At 45.0% G+C, this 17,675-nt stretch overlaps 1 protein-coding gene across 6 annotated transcripts in view; it reads left to right on the top strand.

Annotated features, from left to right (window-relative positions):
• HUWE1 (HECT, UBA and WWE domain containing E3 ubiquitin protein ligase 1) overlaps positions 1-17,675 on the top strand; it is a 177,029-nt gene that overhangs the window by 112,571 nt on the left and 46,783 nt on the right. For 5 of the 6 annotated variants that reach the window (XM_055069222.2, XM_055069223.2, XM_055069224.2 and 2 more), the window contains exons 47-53: positions 2,251-2,306; positions 2,935-3,013; positions 9,561-9,647; positions 13,637-13,773; positions 14,496-14,586; positions 16,686-16,778; positions 17,434-17,644. In XM_055069222.2, coding sequence (XP_054925197.1) covers positions 2,251-2,306; positions 2,935-3,013; positions 9,561-9,647; positions 13,637-13,773; positions 14,496-14,586; positions 16,686-16,778; positions 17,434-17,644 — 754 coding nt within the window. The remainder of the gene's footprint in view (positions 1-2,250; positions 2,307-2,934; positions 3,014-9,560; positions 9,648-13,636; positions 13,774-14,495; positions 14,587-16,685; positions 16,779-17,433; positions 17,645-17,675) is intronic. The other variant, XM_055069225.2, reaches the window with a different exon arrangement.

Below are 17,675 nucleotides of genomic sequence, written 5' to 3'. Positions count from 1 at the left end.
CTCATTTGACAGTTTCACAGGTGCTGACACTGCTGTACTGACGTGCGCAGAACTCGACGACGGCGAGATCATTCGTCAGGTTTCTGCTGCACCGCCGGACGATGACTCTTTAGTTAGAAGATGACGCACCATGTGCTACGCTGCCGTCGCATGCGGAGCGTGTACAAGCAGTGACTGTGCTTTCAGCCGCCTATAGTGACCGTACGATCCTCTCCGAGATTCAGGCTTATCTGATTGCGCATAAACGAAACAGCGTGCAACGGCGCATTTACGATTTTTTCAAGCCTACTGCCGAGCCCGAATAAGTGCGTGGAAATAAAGGATTTCATTTTTTTTTCTTAATCTGCTTTTTCGGACACCTGTTTATTCGGACATTTCCGCAGTCCCCGTGAGGTCCGAATAAACGGTCGGCGACTGTAATGGCTTACAAGTTCTTTTTTTACCAATGACAATGTAATTGCAATATTACATCTTAAAATAAACCAACTTGGTAATAAATGCATGTGCATGTCATTATTTGGTATTTGATTCGATATTCGATAAGTATTCGTATTCAATTCATATTAGAAAATTTCGATATTCGCACAGCCCTAAAGATTAGTCTTGCGAGTGTTCGCCAGTGCCGCTTTTGGCCATGGGGGTCGAAGGCGGCCCTCTACCCTATTTTTACATTTAATTTAAATGTAACATATCAATTTCCTTTATGCCCTCTCCAGCTTCATTGTCCAATGTTTCGTAGGTGAAGCCAGGTGATTTATGCTAAAAATGAGCGAGAAAAGCAGAAAATGCAAACTAAGTGCACCGAAACGTTGCAAGCGGCTGTAGTGGAACTATTGCGACACATAAAAAAAAAGTGCGAAAACTGTTTCCTTATACAGTAAAACCTCGTCAATTTGACCCTTGTTAATTTGGAAAATAGGATAATTCGGACTCGTCCTCTGGTCTCGGCAGACGTATGCATTATTCAATGCAGTACAGTGAAGCTCGTTAATTCTGACATGTTTGACAGTGCATTGGTTATTTCGGACAACTGGGAGCCCGGCGAGCACGGATCACCGCGATTGCGCCGCGCAAAAGAGCAAAATATGGTTCTAGCATCCAACTGAAACGAAACGATGAAACCTGCATCGCCATAGTCATCAGTGGAAATCGTACGTGAATGACAGCGAATTTTCATCATCAGCCTATTTTTATGTCCAGTGCAGGAAGGAGGCCTCTCCATGCGATATCCAATTACCCCTGTCTTGCGCTTAGCCGACTCCAATTTCCATCGGCAAATTTCCTAATTTCATCACCCCACCTAGTTTTCTGCCATCCTCGACTGCGCTTCCCTTCTCTTGGCACCCATTCTGTAACTTTATTGGGCCACCGGTTACCCACCGTACGGACTACATGGCCTGCCTAGCTGCATTTTTAGCTCCTGATGTCTATTAGAGTGTGGGCTATCCCCGTTTGCTCTCTGATCCACACCGCTCTCTTCTTGTCTCTTAACGTTACGCCTAACATTTTTCGTTCCATCACTCTTTTCGCAGTCCTTGTTCTCAAGCTTCTTTGTATTGAAGTATTTTTTATTTTACCGCTGCATTAGCCATGTGCCTTCGTAGTTATGTAGTCACCATCCATGGTCCCGCTGATAGTCACCACAGTTTCGTCCATAGTGGTTGCGGCAAACAGTAATTTCGTTTCGAATTGGTGCGCGCCAGCCACATGCCTTCAGAACTCAGAAGGGCCGCGCTGCAAAGGTATTTTGCAAGGTCTTAGCCGTTTCCAGAGCCAATCAGCCACGAGATGACGAAAATTGCACCTTCTGCACTGCTTTTGTGCAAAATAGAAACAAGATTTGCTCATTCATTTACTAAATAAAAGCATGTTGATGTAGTAAGAATTTGTTTGTAAAAGCATGTTGATGTAGTAAGAATTTGTTTGTTTTCTTGATACCCTCGATAATTCGACATTCGGTTAATTTGAAAATTTTTTTTGTCGGTCCCATGAAATATAAATTAATGAGGTTTTACTGTAGCATAAAGATGAAAGTCAATGCACATGAACTAAATGCGGCGTGTTCAACTGGTATCTGCTTTGAACCTGTAAATTGAGAATTCACGTGTACCGGAAGACATAGGTTCAAGCAGCTTTCTTTGTGGGCTCCTGTTTTCAGCGGTGTCTAAACAGAGGTGGCAATGTGATCAAGTTTTCTTGGCTCTGTTGTGATAATTTTCAACCTTGTGAACGTGTTCGTTCTTCGTGCAGCCCATGCCGTCCCCGAGGAAGCAGTTGTCGTCTGCAGTGACAGCGGCACTGTTCTGGTGAGCAGCCTTTCTGATGCCGTCATGATTTCGCGTCTTTCTTGCACTGAATAGTGGGTGGACACATAACAGAGCTTTAGTATTGGGCTACAACACGCCATTACAATCGTAGTGCTGTCCCCCCCCCCCCCCCTCCAACTTCCAGCATTGAGACATACATGCTAGCCAATCAGCATTGTGCATACACCTGGTGGGGATGGCACAGATTAGCTAGCGTGCAGTAAGGATAAGCAGATGGCTGAGGCAATAACAATTTCGTTCCTTTCTTGCTCATTGTTCAAGGCTGGCCCATCCGTGTAATTGCAGCGGCAGTTTTTAGACCCGTATACAGCCATTTTACATGTAGTACCTGTGGTCAGTGGCCCCACCGACTTAAGACCATTTCTTGAGGCTCTTTGGCCATCCCTGGCCCTTGCATCATAAGAGCTCAAAAATAACCATCAGTGTAAACGGAGTGCTGCTCAGGCTACTGACAGAATAGCATTGTAAGAGAATTGTTACATTATCCCAGCCATGATTTTAGTGTGCGTTCAAGGCTGGATGTTGGTGCATCATTGTGTCTGTTGGTCCTGCAGAATGCCGTTCTTTGGAATCTTGACTGACATGCTCCTTCATCTATGCTTTGCAGAATGAGGCTGATGGTGTGGACCTGGTGGGCATTGTGGATGCCCTGCTGGACAGGGACCCCGAAAATGCACCCGTCCTTGGTGAATATGAGAGCACCTTGCTCTGGCATCTTGTTCTTCCCTTCCCTCACTGCTTGGCTACCACCTCTTGCTTTTACTGAATTGCGCATCTGCTTGCCAAAATGCTTGTTTGATCTTGCTCTTTATTCCATGTGCTTGTGTGAGGGTCCCACAGCTGGAAAGAATGCCTTGCACTTGACAAGTTTGTATTGTTAAGGGAGAAACTGAAGACATTTGTCAACTTGATTGGGGAAGAAACACTTCGTTGTCTAAAGTGAGAAGGTTTTGCCATCTGTCTGGAGTTTTTAACTATGGCTTTTCATGGCACGTTTTTCGTTTTGTTCACGACAGATGGAGACAGACTTAGCTTGCCGAACTCATCGTTGCCGTACGGTAGGCTTCCGCTAATTTGACTCCAGTTAATTTAAGTTAGATTCCTGCCAAAGATGCTGGCCAGTGCTCATACATTCCTATGGGCCCAAATTTCTGTTTTGATCTCAAAATTGGCCTTCCCCAGACAATTCGAACTTGATTAGTCAGCTTCGCTGCAATTCAGCTGTGTTATCTGGTCGAAGCACACAAACAATAGAAAGGGGCCAGTGTAAGTGAAGAAAACTCTTCTGCATTTTGGGAAAGCTAGCAATAGGGAAGGTGGTAAGATAAGAGAACTTACAAAGGGGGACATTGAAAGCCAGCAAATGTCTAACAAAGGTCCGTATAATAACTCTAATGGCCTGTTAGTAAACTTATTAGGAATCTCGGTGCTCGTACTGTGACCGGAGGTGTCGCGTGTGCATTTGTGAATTAAGGAACACGTGCTATGTCCTGCAACAGTGGCACCTTTCCCTGGTTGGCATGCTTCACCAGATAACTGGCTGTATTGTGGCAAGGCTAACTTTACAAGCGAATATGGCCAAGTGAATTACTGAAACTGACTTCACGATATGCACCGAACTTGATAGCTTCGTTACCGTCCATTGCATGTGTTGGCATCAATTCAAGCCGCATATTTGGTTCAAGTGCGTATTTGGTTTGGGGGGCATAAAACATTGATGCAAACGCTTGTGGCTCTCAAAAGCTTGTGGTTCTCAACGAAGTGATGTGGTATATCTCTCTTGCTGTGAGGCTTCTTGTGTGGCTTCCTGTGCACTTGTGGCATAGCTTATTGTTCCACTGCCCTTTCTCTGCCTGGCCTGTTGTCTTGTCCTTTGTGTGTCTTCACCACGTGCCGTCATCATACTTGTGCATAATTGTCTCCCATTGCCCCAGCATTCTTTTGCCAGGCTGTCATGCACGCTGGTCGCGTGTTTTTGCTTTCTCTGGTGCCAGTGGCTCTTTCTGTCATCGCTCTTTGGATGTGCTCCTTCGTTTAACTTTAATTTGAATTGAATAGTGCCGGATAATAAATTGAAATAGTCAAACTTGGTATCAAATTCAAGTACTGGATTTCGCGCAGTATACATGCAATTGCGTCGTTATACGTAGAATACCACATATACTGCAGTGAGGGCTACACTCCCTAACTTGGCTGAAGAATGGAGCGACAAAAATCTGCTGTGTGCCACCTGTGAGACCCTTGCTGTTACGTACGATTTGTTTGCCAGCGCCATGTGCCATAGCTTCTTTGTGGTGGTCACTTTCACAGCGGTATAGCACGATTGCCTGCGATGGAAACGCTTAACCACACATGAAGCATTTCTAAGGCTATGGACGACACTGAAGACTACTGTCGCTTTGAAGATGTTGATGAAGCCATGTCCTAGTGGCAATGACAGTGTTACGACTGAAGAATGTGCACAAGTGCTCCTGCGGACATACACCAAGTAGCGTGTTGTTATAATGGCAAAAGAAGGTCTACTTTTTTTTGCTGTATGTGGACTGAACATTGAATTGCAAGTGGCCTATCTGTGCATGGGAGGCACCCTACCTAGGCACCCTACCTACCCTACCCTACCCTACCTACCTAAATTAAGAAAAAGTGTGATCTTTACACGAGTACAGTGGAACCCCGTTCATATGTTTTTCACCGGACCGGGGAAAAAAAACGTAACAGCCGGGAAAACGCAGCAGTGAGGAAAGCTCCGAAAAAGAAAAAATGTGTAGCTTCAACTATAGACAATTTATTTCCACAGAGTGCGCTTAGGGCTTAGTCTAGAATGGTGGCTTGCAGTTTCTTTCGCTCGCTAGAAATCGCCACACGTTTCTCAATAGCCTGGAAGGCCGCATTGCTGTCAGTGTCGCTGTGAGGTGCGACGTACCTGCGGAGGAGGTCCAGAGCCGTGACGGCTTCTCCAAAGCTAGGATTTGGCAACTCCCCGGCATCATGCGGCTCGTGCTCCGCATCGTCACCCCGCCACGGCAATGGCAACGGACGAAGGAATATCCGCGGGAAATTTTGCCCTTTTTGGCGTAATCATGCTAACGATTGTTTAGTATTGCTGCGGAGCGCGTGCGTACGAGCAGCCCGGTTGCGCGCAGCGCGGCGTGGGAGAAATGTAAACAAGAGAGGAGAGCTGGCCCGATAGGCGGAGCAACGTCACGAGCAACGCCAACTTCCGGCTTCACTTTAGCTTCACAAAGAGTGACGTCAGGGCCTCTCCCGGGTTTCCTTCCTCCGTGAGTCGACCCGTCCAACAACCATGCGGTGACCGTAATCACAGTGATGATAGTGAGAGCATTTTTCACGAATGGCCACCTAGTGGCGGCCTCTCGAACTGGCGTGCGGTTTTTTGCAGCCAGTTCCATTGCCAAGCCTGGCCAAGCTCTGTCAAAACTCGTCAAAAGCCAAAATGGCGGTTGGAGTGCGTTGCCTACTTTAGCCCAGGCGGGTTCAGGTTGCGACGCATCATGCGGGAGCGTTTTCACAGCTAATACGTAACAGCGGGGTTCCTTATACATTGGATCCTATGGAAACTATGCCGGGACCGGATGAAAACGACGTAGCAGCCGAGAAAACGCAGCAGTGAGGAACGTAACAGTGGGGTTCTACTGTATATGCAGTCATTCCTTGATGACACGCTGAGTGATCGCAGTTTGACTCGCCGTGTAGGGATACCAAATTAATTTGAGGCCGTGCCAGACTCTTGAGGCCTAAGTCGTTTGTGAGTGGGGTCTCACATACCGAAGTACACACAGGCGAGTGTATTCACCCACACCTGCACCGTGCTCTGATGCCGAACAGGAAGCCTTCCGTAGGATAGTCCGGTGATGTGCAACAGTTGTGCCGAGACGAAAGCACATTCGATCTGCACACGCCTGCAAACTGCAGCCAAAGTGGCTGAAGCAACTTAGTGTTGCATGGGAGTTATCCACGATGTGAGGTGGGGCTAGCATGAGAGTGCTAGCACTTCATCCCCGTCTCTCGTAGCTGCATAACTAAAACACTGGCTCCCACCACTGTGTGTGTCATGCAGGGAAGCCGAGCCCCAGGAGAGCGAGTCTCGTGAGAAATGAGATATGGGTACAGGAATATTCGAGGGTCCTCGCTGTTGAGCGAGCGGCATGACCTGTTAGCATATGAATAATTCTTGAAAATTGTATATTCACATTCTCCAAACAAAAGCATTTGCATTGTGCATGTTGCTTTTGTTGTTCCACTTGCCCTCTTGCAAGACAGAGACCTTGTTAAATCAAAGGATCAGCTATACGGGCTGGATGTTAAGGTTTTGAGAAATAATACTCACAGTCTGGTCTGCAGTGAACTGCAGCTGACAGAATGGGTTTGTTTGCAGAATATGCTGCTAGAACTTGCCGTTCAAGGTTGATATCACACTTGAAGTTGTCTTTGAACAGTTCCTTTGCAATGTGTGAAGTCAATGCTTAATGGTAATGCAGCCTAGAAAAAGGCTGCTATAAATGCTCGGGACATCTTGCCAGCAAACCTGTATGCACTGGGTTCGTTGAACAGTATGAAGCATCCTCTGCTCCTGTTTGCTATCTGGTTAACATATTTTGAAAGAATAACTTGGTACTAGGTTGTGCGAATATCAATTTTCAAATACAAATAGAATACGAATACTTATTTAAATATCGCATAATGATTTGCACATGCATTTATTAGCAAGTTGGGTTAATTTGTTATGTTGGAACATTGCAATTGCATTGTAAAAGTGAAAAAAAAAAAAAAAAGACTAGACCAGAAAGCCATTAAACATTGTGTATTTTGGCTCATGTTAATTTGAAAAATTTTGTAATTCCCACTGTCTTCTCCAGCCTGTGCCTCATTATACCGCATCCGATGCCCGTAAGCTCGAAGGCATTTGACCCTGTCTGTACCAGTCGTCACTCATTGCATTTGGTGTCAAGCAATAAGCCCAGAGGTAGGGGTGGTGCTTAAAATAAAAATAAAAAAGTGCACCCTCGCTGTTGGCAAACCTGACTCTCTTGCTACTGAGAGGCTAACTTTCCCGCAACTTTTAGATGTTTAGTGGCTAAGTGTGTTTTACAGGTGGAATTTCGTTAGCAGCATGACACAAAATTCAGCACAGTATCACCCAAGTAGTCCTAGATCAGAAAGAAACAAATGCGAACAACCGTGTTTGCTCCCGCACAGCCAGCAATATATATTTGATTCAAATATTTGTATCCAACCAAATATTCGAACATTTTCAAATATGTTTTTTTATTGAATACAAATATTAAAAATAGAATATTCGATAATATTCACTTTTTAAATATTCGCACACACCTAAAGGATACCCGTTATTACAATGGAGTGTCACTCTATGCAATGTCCAGTGTTGTCATTTTAGCATAGCATCCTTTAGTTTATCTAATTTTTGGCTCCTTTAGATGCAAAGGTGCACTTTAAGCAATAAGGCATTTTCAGAGCTTATGTTGTGTGAAATATTTTTACCAAATTTTTACGGATTCACAAAATTAAATGGATAAGATGAAGTTTGCAAGAATATGCTGCTAGCCTGGTAACGTGGCATGAAGCCAAAAGTATTTCCAAAAGTGGGTGATCGAGAATGCATGAAAGGGAAAATTGTCATCCAGCCTACTGTAGCATGAAGCTATAAAGGAAACCCATGAGTATTTCAGGAAGCTTTGCAGCTGAAGAAAGAAATGTCCTAGTGTGGGGATCGAACCTTGGATCAACACTTTTGTAGGTTCGTGTAACAGTGAGGTGGATGACCATTTCCCCTTTTCATGAACAGTCCTCCACCCTGCGGACTTCCACAGTACAGATTTGCCATATTCAGAATGCATCTTTGCCATGCATTCGCCACTCGTGGCAGAACACGCACATAAGTTGCTCACTCGTATCATTTTCATTGCAAGAACCAAAACACCCCGCACAGCACTGGTGTTTTCACTGGCTGCATGCAACTGTGAATGTCAATTTCTGTCCTCGTGTTAGTTTGTGGTGAATTGTTGCTATGACCGTCTACTGCTTGTGAATGTTAGTGTCAGGTCTGTAATGGCAGGGCTTATGTTCCTCGTTGTTGTACCTAATTTCTTGTCTTGTGCTGTTCTGTCTTAGCACAAAGCCATCTGCTTGTTTGCACCGTGTAGACTTAACTGAAGTCGGAGTGTCCCACTGTCTTATTGCATTGAATGTGGCAGCTTGATTTGTTCGGATGATCAAGTTGGGACGACGGTCATTGTCTAGCTTAGTTTCTTTAAATGCTGAACGCTTTGTCGTGTTCAGTAAAAAGCCCTCTATTTACACGCCACTGCCGCTTTTGCTAAGTAGTGCCAACCGTTGATATGAGCCGCCGTCACCTAATTTGTCGCTCACATATCTGCGTCCGAGATTTCTGCTCTCTAAATTTTTATTTTTCATTTCTGTTGCCCACTCGGTACTCTATGCTACAGTAACAGACAGCAGAAGGTGTCGCTCCTGCTCGGAACCAAAAGCTGAGACGACACAAGTTCCACTTGACATAAGAGATTGACGGGAATGGCGAGAGATGAGGCTAGGTTGGCGGTACTTCGCCTGGCCAGCGGAAGCATCAATAGAAGGGCTTTAGTGTTCAGGAGTGTCACTTGAGGTTTTGGAATTCTACAGCAAGTTTAGGAATGGATCATTCCTGTGTAGTGGTTTTGGGACCTCTGACAGTGCCATGCTAGGGCTGTCCTTAACATTGAGGCCATGCTATTTTATATTCAACAGTGCAGTTCATTTGTAGCAAGTGTCAATGAAGCAGCATCATTGGCACTGAGAGACTGCAACCAAATAGAGTTTACGGAAAGATAACATGCCTAAAACAATTTGATGATGTGAACGTGTTTTTCAAGCTTTTTAGATAAGGCACTTTCAAATTTGTGAAATAAGCGATGACCAATCATACAAACAAAGGGCATTGTCAGATTTCGTTAAGGTGAAGTTCACCTCTGTTAAGCGCCGGTAGCATGTGTACACACCCGTGGAAGGCTGTCTTTTGTCTGGCTGCTCTGGAGGTCTTGCGTGAGGTTTCCCGTCAGGTTATCAGTTGTGCAGTGTGCCTTTTGCCCTCACCTTGTCATTGCCTTGGGTGCACATCCTTCGCTTGCACCCGTTCTGAGCAAGCCGAGTGTCGTTCATGCGAAGAGTCATGTCAACAGCGAGGTGTCCGGTTTCCAGAGAGTGGCCTGACGGGCCGGGGCGAGCTAGCGCTCAGAGTTGAGGCACAAGAGGAACACGACTCGCAGATGATCTCGCAGCGTGATAGTGAGTGTCCCAACTGCTTGTTGTCACCTTGTCCTTTTGTCGGTGGCATTCCTTTATTTGCCTTCCTTTGTTTCGTGCTTCACTCCCGCTCTGTCCTGTCCTTTTGTTTTGCCGCTTCTGCTGCTCATCTTCCGTCTAATGAAGCATTGCTTTTTCTGCTTTGCTGCCCTTTGCAAGTAGTGCTTCATTCTCCTCATTTATTTTATGTGTGGCCTAACACACCTTGTCATCTTACAGTGTGTGTGTGTGTGTGTGTGTGTGTGTGTGTGTGTGTGTGTGCGTGTGTGTGTGCGTGTGTGTGCGCGCGCACGCGCTTATGTAGCTATGTGTGCACACGAGTTGTCTTTATAAAGCCTGGACCCTGATCACATCAAACACCTGCAGGTAGCTACTAAAAATATTTAGTTTGAAACAATACAGTAAAAGCTTGTTAATATGTACCCGCATAAATAATTTCAGCTTAACTATAGTCACGATGAATCACCTGCCCTGTCGCCATTGAACCTAATGTATTGGCTGACTGCTTAAGCCGTAGTCGCCTAACGCATACCAGACAGTTAGTGCATATACAGTAGAATCTTGTTGATACGCTCCCGTTACGTACGTTTTCCCGGTGCCAACGTTCGCAATCAAGAACACAAAAAATTGCCTAATAGAGTTACGCTCATTTTTTACCAGTTCATCATACGTTCCCATGAAACATTATATATTGGCACTAGGTTTCAGTACGTTGCGAAACTGCAATCCTTTAAGTTTTATGGCCGCTAGATCCCATATAAAACGGAAATGCACACGGCATGCGTGATCGAGCTGCCCGCCGCAGCATCTTCACCGCAATACTCGCCCGTCCGTCTCACGTGAAAACGCTGGTGCTCATTCAGTTTCTGATTTCGTTACCAGCAAATCTTCTTCGGGGTCGTTGCACGCAGCATTACAGCTATCACTGCCAGTCCTATTGCGATAAGCATCTTCGCCTATCTGTTTCACATCATGTGGTGCCATCGGTAGCATAGCACATGCTTTTAATAGGCGATAACCGAAACACGCTGCCATTCCCTGCTGCATACTGCGATCGATCGGGTACGTTTTCCGGCAGCTAGATCCAATGTGAACAATAGGTGTGAGGTGTGCGCATTCGAGAACAGTATTGTAGCGGCTTGCCTCACGTGAAAACAACTGCGTGCACAATTTATCCCTGTACCAGCAAATCTCTGCTTGGCCTGTCGCATCCCTCATTTACTGCTATCGCCGCCAAACCTATTGTGATAAGCATCTTCACCTACCTGCTTTACAGCGCGCGGTGTGTGGTGCCATTGGTAGCGTGCTGCACGCTTTTAGTAGGTGGCGATAATCCAAACACACCGCGGTTTCCTGCTGCAGGTGGATGTGGTTATCACGTTTCGTTTCAGTTTCCAGTCGCCCCCTTAAAATATGCAACAGGAAAACAAAATGCTTCTTGGGCTGTCGGAGCACCACCAGCTTGATGCGCGTCGATCTATCGTGCTGTAACAATCTGCGCGACGCTTTGCATTACATAGATGTCAACAATAGTTGAGTCTGTCAAAATTTTTAGTTACTTCAAATTGTATGTTTTCCCTGTTAGTACCTTTTTTCTCGTGTTTCTTTATTTCCAAAGCATATGAACAAGGTTTTACTGCATTTACTTCATTTTATGACGTATACAACCGTGGAATCGGTGAAATGGCAAACGTGCATACCATAGACAGCGAATTGCAGTTCACAGACCTTTCCTGGACTGCAGTCACCACTGATAGCGATGTCAAAACATGGCAGCCATGACATGTTTCCTGCTCTGATAGCTTCTAGCGGTGCTTCCACGTCGTCATCCACTACGTCGACGTGGATAGGCAGCCAAATATGGTATTCCTCATTGTTAAAGTGTTGTAGGTCTGGGATGTTAAAACTCCATCAATGTTTACATTCTACAAACTGCACGGTTATCACATCAGCACTCTTTTAGCTGCCTTAAGCCCCACTGGCTGTTAGGATGCTGCTCAGGTGTAGTACAGTCCAGTCCAGTCCACTGTGGACTAAACTCTCTTCAAAGTTTTGTTTTGCTCACCAGTTGTTTACGTCTCTGAGCAAACTTCCACTTGGCAGGGTACCTATTTGCAGTGGTAACTGTTCTGATGCGGGTAGAGTTTTGCTTTTTGGGACCAGCCATAATCAAAGTTGGTAGACTTTACACTTTGTTTGCAGGACGCTTTGTGATCAAGGTTGAGGTTATTTTGTGGGAGGTGTTTGTTATTGACATCGGGGTGACATGCGGTTGCACTTCTGTCCGACTGTGGGTGCTAATCGGAAAGTATATATGGAAGGCAAAGGCTCTTTTAACCAGTAAGTTTGACAAGAGGACTTGCCTTTGTGAAGTCATTTTGTTGAAACATCACTGGAGTGAATTTCCCTCTTTCCTCTTCTCCTTACTAGTGAGTGCTGCCCTTGCAATTTTTAAATAAATTTTTGTAAAACCAGCACTGTTTGAAGAATGGCAGATTGGGCAAGTTAGTGGTTTTCCATAATGTTTAAAAACAGTGCAAAGACGTATACCGGACAACATGCACTGTATGTGTCCCATCCTCTATTCTGTTGTCCGGTGTATGTCTTTGTGCTGTTTTAGACATTATGGCAGCACTGTTTGTCTTTTTGCGTGCTGAATTCATGTAGTTAGTTCTTTATAATGTCAACTAATTTTTCTTTTTTTTTTTTTCTTCAAAACCTAGTTGCCCTTACCTCTCAATTTCAGAGGTTGTTGTGTACTGTATTGCTGGTGACTATTATCTTCTATATGTGCAGAGAAGAACACTTTAGAGTGTAGTAAGACGAATATGCTTACAGGCCGGGTATCTTGCATATGAGTATATTTTAGAGGTTTTCATGTCATATCTTAAGTGCAATCAGTGGCAAAGTGCTAACCAGGTGTTAGCCTTACGAGTGAAAGAACTTGGAAAAAGAAATCCTGACATGTTTCTTTAGCGGATGCGAGTACTGTTAAAATACAAATGAATCTCGGATATGAGATGCCATTACTGCTGCCGCTGCTTGGGCAAACACCCACATGCAATTTTATCTGCTAGTGAGTCGCCAATTTCCAGGCGGACAATGTCTAACAGAACTTCCAGAGCATATTTATTTGAAATACAGTTAGACCTCAGTATTACAAAATTTTTGATATAAGGAAGTGTAACTTTTGTAGCTTCTTCTCATAGAAAATCGTCTATTTTGATCCTTAGTACAACGAAGTGTGTTTATAAATGATTTCAATATAACGAAATTTCACTGAAGCCGTGAAAAAATACCGAGACAAGAAATGGAAACTTCCGCAGGCACATATGGTCAAATGAGTTACGAGTGGAATGAAGCTCTCAAATCACACCGCGTAACCAATACCTGTTGAAGCAGAAAAGTGCCATAGTTCAGCATGATACTATATCTTTCGTCGCCTACTCCCAAATTTAACGAAATCAATGTTTTTCTTATTCAAATCTGCATTTTCCGACTGCCGAATAATATGAAGATTTTGCAATCCCCTCTGTAACAAATAATAATTTGCCAGCAACTGTACTTGCATACAAAGTCAATTTCAATATAACAAACTTCTGATAGAACAAAGCAAATTTGTTTATTTTACTGACTTTGTTATGTTGATGTTTAGCTGTAGTTTTACTCTGGTTGGATAAGAATTGGTGCTTTCTAGATAAATTTAGGATGATGCACATTTTGTTGGTGTGTTAAAGATATTTGACTTATCCATCAGTAAATTTTTGTATCCTCCATAAGTGAGCGTGCGCTCTAATCACAGAAATTGTAAAAGGATATTGCAAGCCAGCCATTCATATATGCATTTGATGGTCACATTAAAGTGTTTTGTAAAGTGAAGTTTGCTGTGTGTAACTTGAGCAGCAGAAAGAAAGGTAGCGATTGGTTGAATAACTGAGCCACGAACTCCTTCACCGTGCCGCTACCCACAGTTGAGGAAGTGCACCAGGAGACAACAGACTCTGAGAGCAACTCGGACTCTGGGCGCAGTGAAGACGAAGTTGAGCAGGACGAAGAGAATGAAGATGAAGGTGACGAGGAAGCTGAGGACGAGGATGAGGATGAAGAGGTGAGCTCTCATTTAGCCTTCACGAATGAGCATGCTTGTTGTGCTTCCAGCTGAGAACCCTTGATTAAGCCCTTATTGCTAGGTCGTGCAACTTGGCCATCCACAAAATGCACCATCTTAGTGATTGGCGGCAAGTTTCAGGCCCTTCATATGGGAATATTAGCCGCAATACTCTTCCCAGGTCACTGGGACATTGTCACAGTGACCTGGGAGGTCAGTGTAGACAGACCATGTTTTTTTCCTACACACTAGCTTCTTCAAGCTGTAGTTGGTACTCCTGGACTCGTCTTGTCTTATTTAGTTCCCATGAGTGAAAGGCCTGTTTGGGATTTAATCAACACGAACCTTGCTGTCACCGCCCTCGTGGCCAGCGACACGCTTTACATTTCATTGCAGTCTTTTTTAAATGTAGCAGTGACCAGAATAACACCCTTGAATTGCTATGATTTTGTCAATTTTCATTCCCCAGTGCTTGGTGCAATGTGCAGAAATTGTAGTTACATAACCTATTCTCAACTAATGTACTTTGTTTTTCATCAAGATTCGTTATTGTGGACGGCCCTCTTTATGAACACTATTGGTTGGGAACCAAAATGTCCTTATTAAAGAGACATGGTTCGTGTAAAAATGTATTTCTTAGCAGCTTCTCATTTAGTCCAACATTATCTCGCGAGTGTGCGTTACTGCACTGCGCCCTTCATACTAGTGCTTTCATATTACAGGAGTACCAGGACCTGGAAGAAGCCCTGTTTCGAATGCAGGACCGGGACGACAACCTCTTCTTCCACTTTGAGGAAGTGTTCCCGTCATCCGGTAAACCACCGTCTCTTGCATTTCCTCTGGTCTTTGTGCTTTCCTTTAGCTACTTTTCGTGGGAATGGATATGGTGGCCCTTTGTGTCGATGGCTACTGGCAGTTGCAATCGAAACCTAGTCAGAACTGTTGGATTGTGCCTTTTTCAGTCATTGAATAAGCTCATACATGCAAAAACGGTCATTTTGAGCTATCACTCAGATGTTAGTGTTATCACAGAGCATCACATGGGAAACCTCAGTAACGTCCGTGTGTAAAACATAATTGCCAGTGGTTGAGCGTGTTCAGTGTACTCACTTTGCATCTACAATTCATGCTACATGCTTGCTTTGATAAGCTTCAGAAGTAAATGAAATAAAGCAGTACTGCTAGTACTATAAAAAATTTTCATATAAGGCGAACTCTTATAAGATGAGGCGAGATTTAGGGATAGCAAAAAGCAAAAAAAGTTTTTACCACGTATAATATGAGCGAGGCAAACTCAGCGAAAACGTTTATTTACATTAGACTTCGCGCTTGAGTCATCATCATCCTCTGTTGCGCTGTCTTAAGACAGCTCCTCGTCCGAGAACTACTCCCAAATACTCATCTTCTGTGCCGTCAAGCAGTTTCAAAATGCTGCATTTTCAAAAGCACAATGGTTTTTCTGGATGCTCGCCCATGCCAAACCCATGATGGCACCTAGATGGCGCTTCCTGTACGCTAGAGGAAGATGAGGATGATGGTAGCCATGCAACAGTAATGAAATCAAAGCTTTGGACTCTGTGTGGCTGAAATTTTTGGTTTGGGTCTGCGTTTAGTACGAGGTGGAAATTTGAGACGCTAATAAGTGGGAAAAAACTCCTACCTTAAGTACAGGTTTTTATGGTAATTGTAGTTTTTGTGACTGGAAATGTTGGAAGTTAATAAGGCAAGTTATATTACAAAAGATGCAGTCAGGTAAACATGTCTCTCGAAGATTTAGTACTACTGAGTGGTGTCACGGCTGCTGGGCGTAACACCGTCTTGTCTTCTGGCATTTGATCAGGCCAGTACAAGTGAAGCAGTTACATCAAAACTTGTGTTGGTGTTTTTAGCTCTAACACATTTCATTTCGCAAGTGTTTAAAAAAAAAAGAAACATTTGGTATGCTGTCCTTTCCTGGTTGGTATTGCGGCTAGGGCTTCTGACAGTGCCAGCCTCGTTAGCTGCATTCTGTTGGCCTTTTAATGTCCACATTGTTGGTAATACTAGCAGCCCATGCGACCACAGCGTTGTTGGCATAATGTAGGAGCAGTCAGACTGACAGCTGTTCATGTTTCCATTAGTTGCCAAGCATTTCTTTGTTTTGAATGAAGCACATGTTTTGTGCTCCTTTCACTGCCTGTGCCACATTGTGCGAGTAAAATCACCGAAGCATGTGTTTTCACATGATAACTTGCAGTTCAGAAACACAGCAGTCCGCAACTTAAGCATAAAAAAACTCAGTGCATGGTATCGACAGGCAAGCGGTAGACATTGTTCTAGGTCATATATTGCCTGAAATTTTCTCTATAAACTGATATGCTAGCTCTACACCATAATTGCAGTCTTCCTGGGATGATTCATCAGACTTTCGGCACGCAGCAGCAGTTCAGTTGCATCCGCTGTACTCTTAGCAATGCTTTAGGAACTGTAGCTTGTTGCACTGCAAAGAACACGTAAGCTAACATTCAGCTCTTTGCACTGTAAAGCATGCACTGTTCAGGTGCAGTCATGCTGGGAAAGCAACCACAGTCTCACTGTTGAGCTCGCAGCGAGGCTGAGAATGCGGGCCTAACTGAGGAAGTGTGGGAAATCACTCGATTTGGGAGCTGGTTGAAAGGTGCAGCCGTGCATCGGTGCTGCTGCGTACGGTACCAGCTACATAATAGAGCTAGGTACCAATCCGGCAGAGAGAGAAAAAAGCTTTGATGGTGTGCTGGAGACATTAGCCTGGCTGTTCGCCTGACATGCTACTCCTGGTGCTGGGTGGTGATTATGATAACCTCTCCGAGAGACATGTTGATCACTTAAGTTCTGGATGGGGCCCACCGATCGCCTTGCTGATTGCACTGGGATGATATGTTTTGACGATCCAGGCACGTCCATCATGTTTGGTGGTTCTGAGGGCATCCGCACTTACCAGCTGCCTATTGTTCCTGATGAAAGCAACAACGGTGCAGAGACGACCAGTAAGTACTTCCTTTCCTTTACACTACTCTTGTGCATTCGGTTATGTTAGCTTGTTTTGGGGAAGGGCAGGCACTGAAAAGATGGCCCTTAGTTAAACATTCTAATGTGATGTACCTGTCTGTGACTTTTGTAAGGTATGACATTGCAGTCGAAAGGAGACATACGAGAGCTGTTTTCTGCCAGTAATGCAGAAGAGGCTGACTGCAAATGTGTTGCTAGCCCCCTTCCCGTTAGCCTTAGCCCTTTGTTTTCTATGCGACGAACAAGCTTTAATTCTTGGAAGGTCAATTTTAGGGGATGCTTTCACTTTTGTGCACTCTAATGGCCATCACAACACTTCACTGGAGCAGCGGACGTCTCATTAATGGCTTAGCCGAAAGAAGTGCTCTGAAAGAGCTGTCACCACGGGTGATCTCTTGGTAATAGTGCACCTGGGTTGCTCGTGTGTATCAGCATCAGTGGGGAGCTTTTCCTCTCCTCTGTTCTTGTTTGGAGCCAGGCCGAGGTGAGGTGACCCCACTTGTGCCATTGTCATTGGGGACTCAATCTCAGAAATGGACCCTGTCGCGTCCCCTTCCCGTTTCTCCCCCCTGCTGCCTTACCCTTTCCCTACTCCTCCCTCGCCTCGTATTGGTCGGGCGGCGGTGGCAACAGGTCCGTCGATTCCCCCGCCCCCGGGCACGGTGGCGAGCACGCACCCGCTTCTGGTGCGGCATGGCGATCCCCAGACTGGAGGTGGCCCCTCGTCGCGTCTGCACCGGCGCACCAGAGGTTTCCGTACCCAGGGTGCCACGCATGGCGGCAGCAGTGGCACCTGGCATGTGTATGCCAACCGCCACCCCAACCCCCCTGCCATACTGCAGAGGTGCGTATCCCAGCTTGCTTGCAAGGTAAGC

Source organism: Dermacentor andersoni, chromosome 9, assembly GCF_023375885.2.
Source record: "Dermacentor andersoni chromosome 9, qqDerAnde1_hic_scaffold, whole genome shotgun sequence".
Classification (NCBI taxonomy): domain Eukaryota; kingdom Metazoa; phylum Arthropoda; class Arachnida; order Ixodida; family Ixodidae; genus Dermacentor; species Dermacentor andersoni.
Note: the sequence above shows the minus strand (reverse complement) of the source record. Positions and strands in the feature narration are given on the sequence as shown.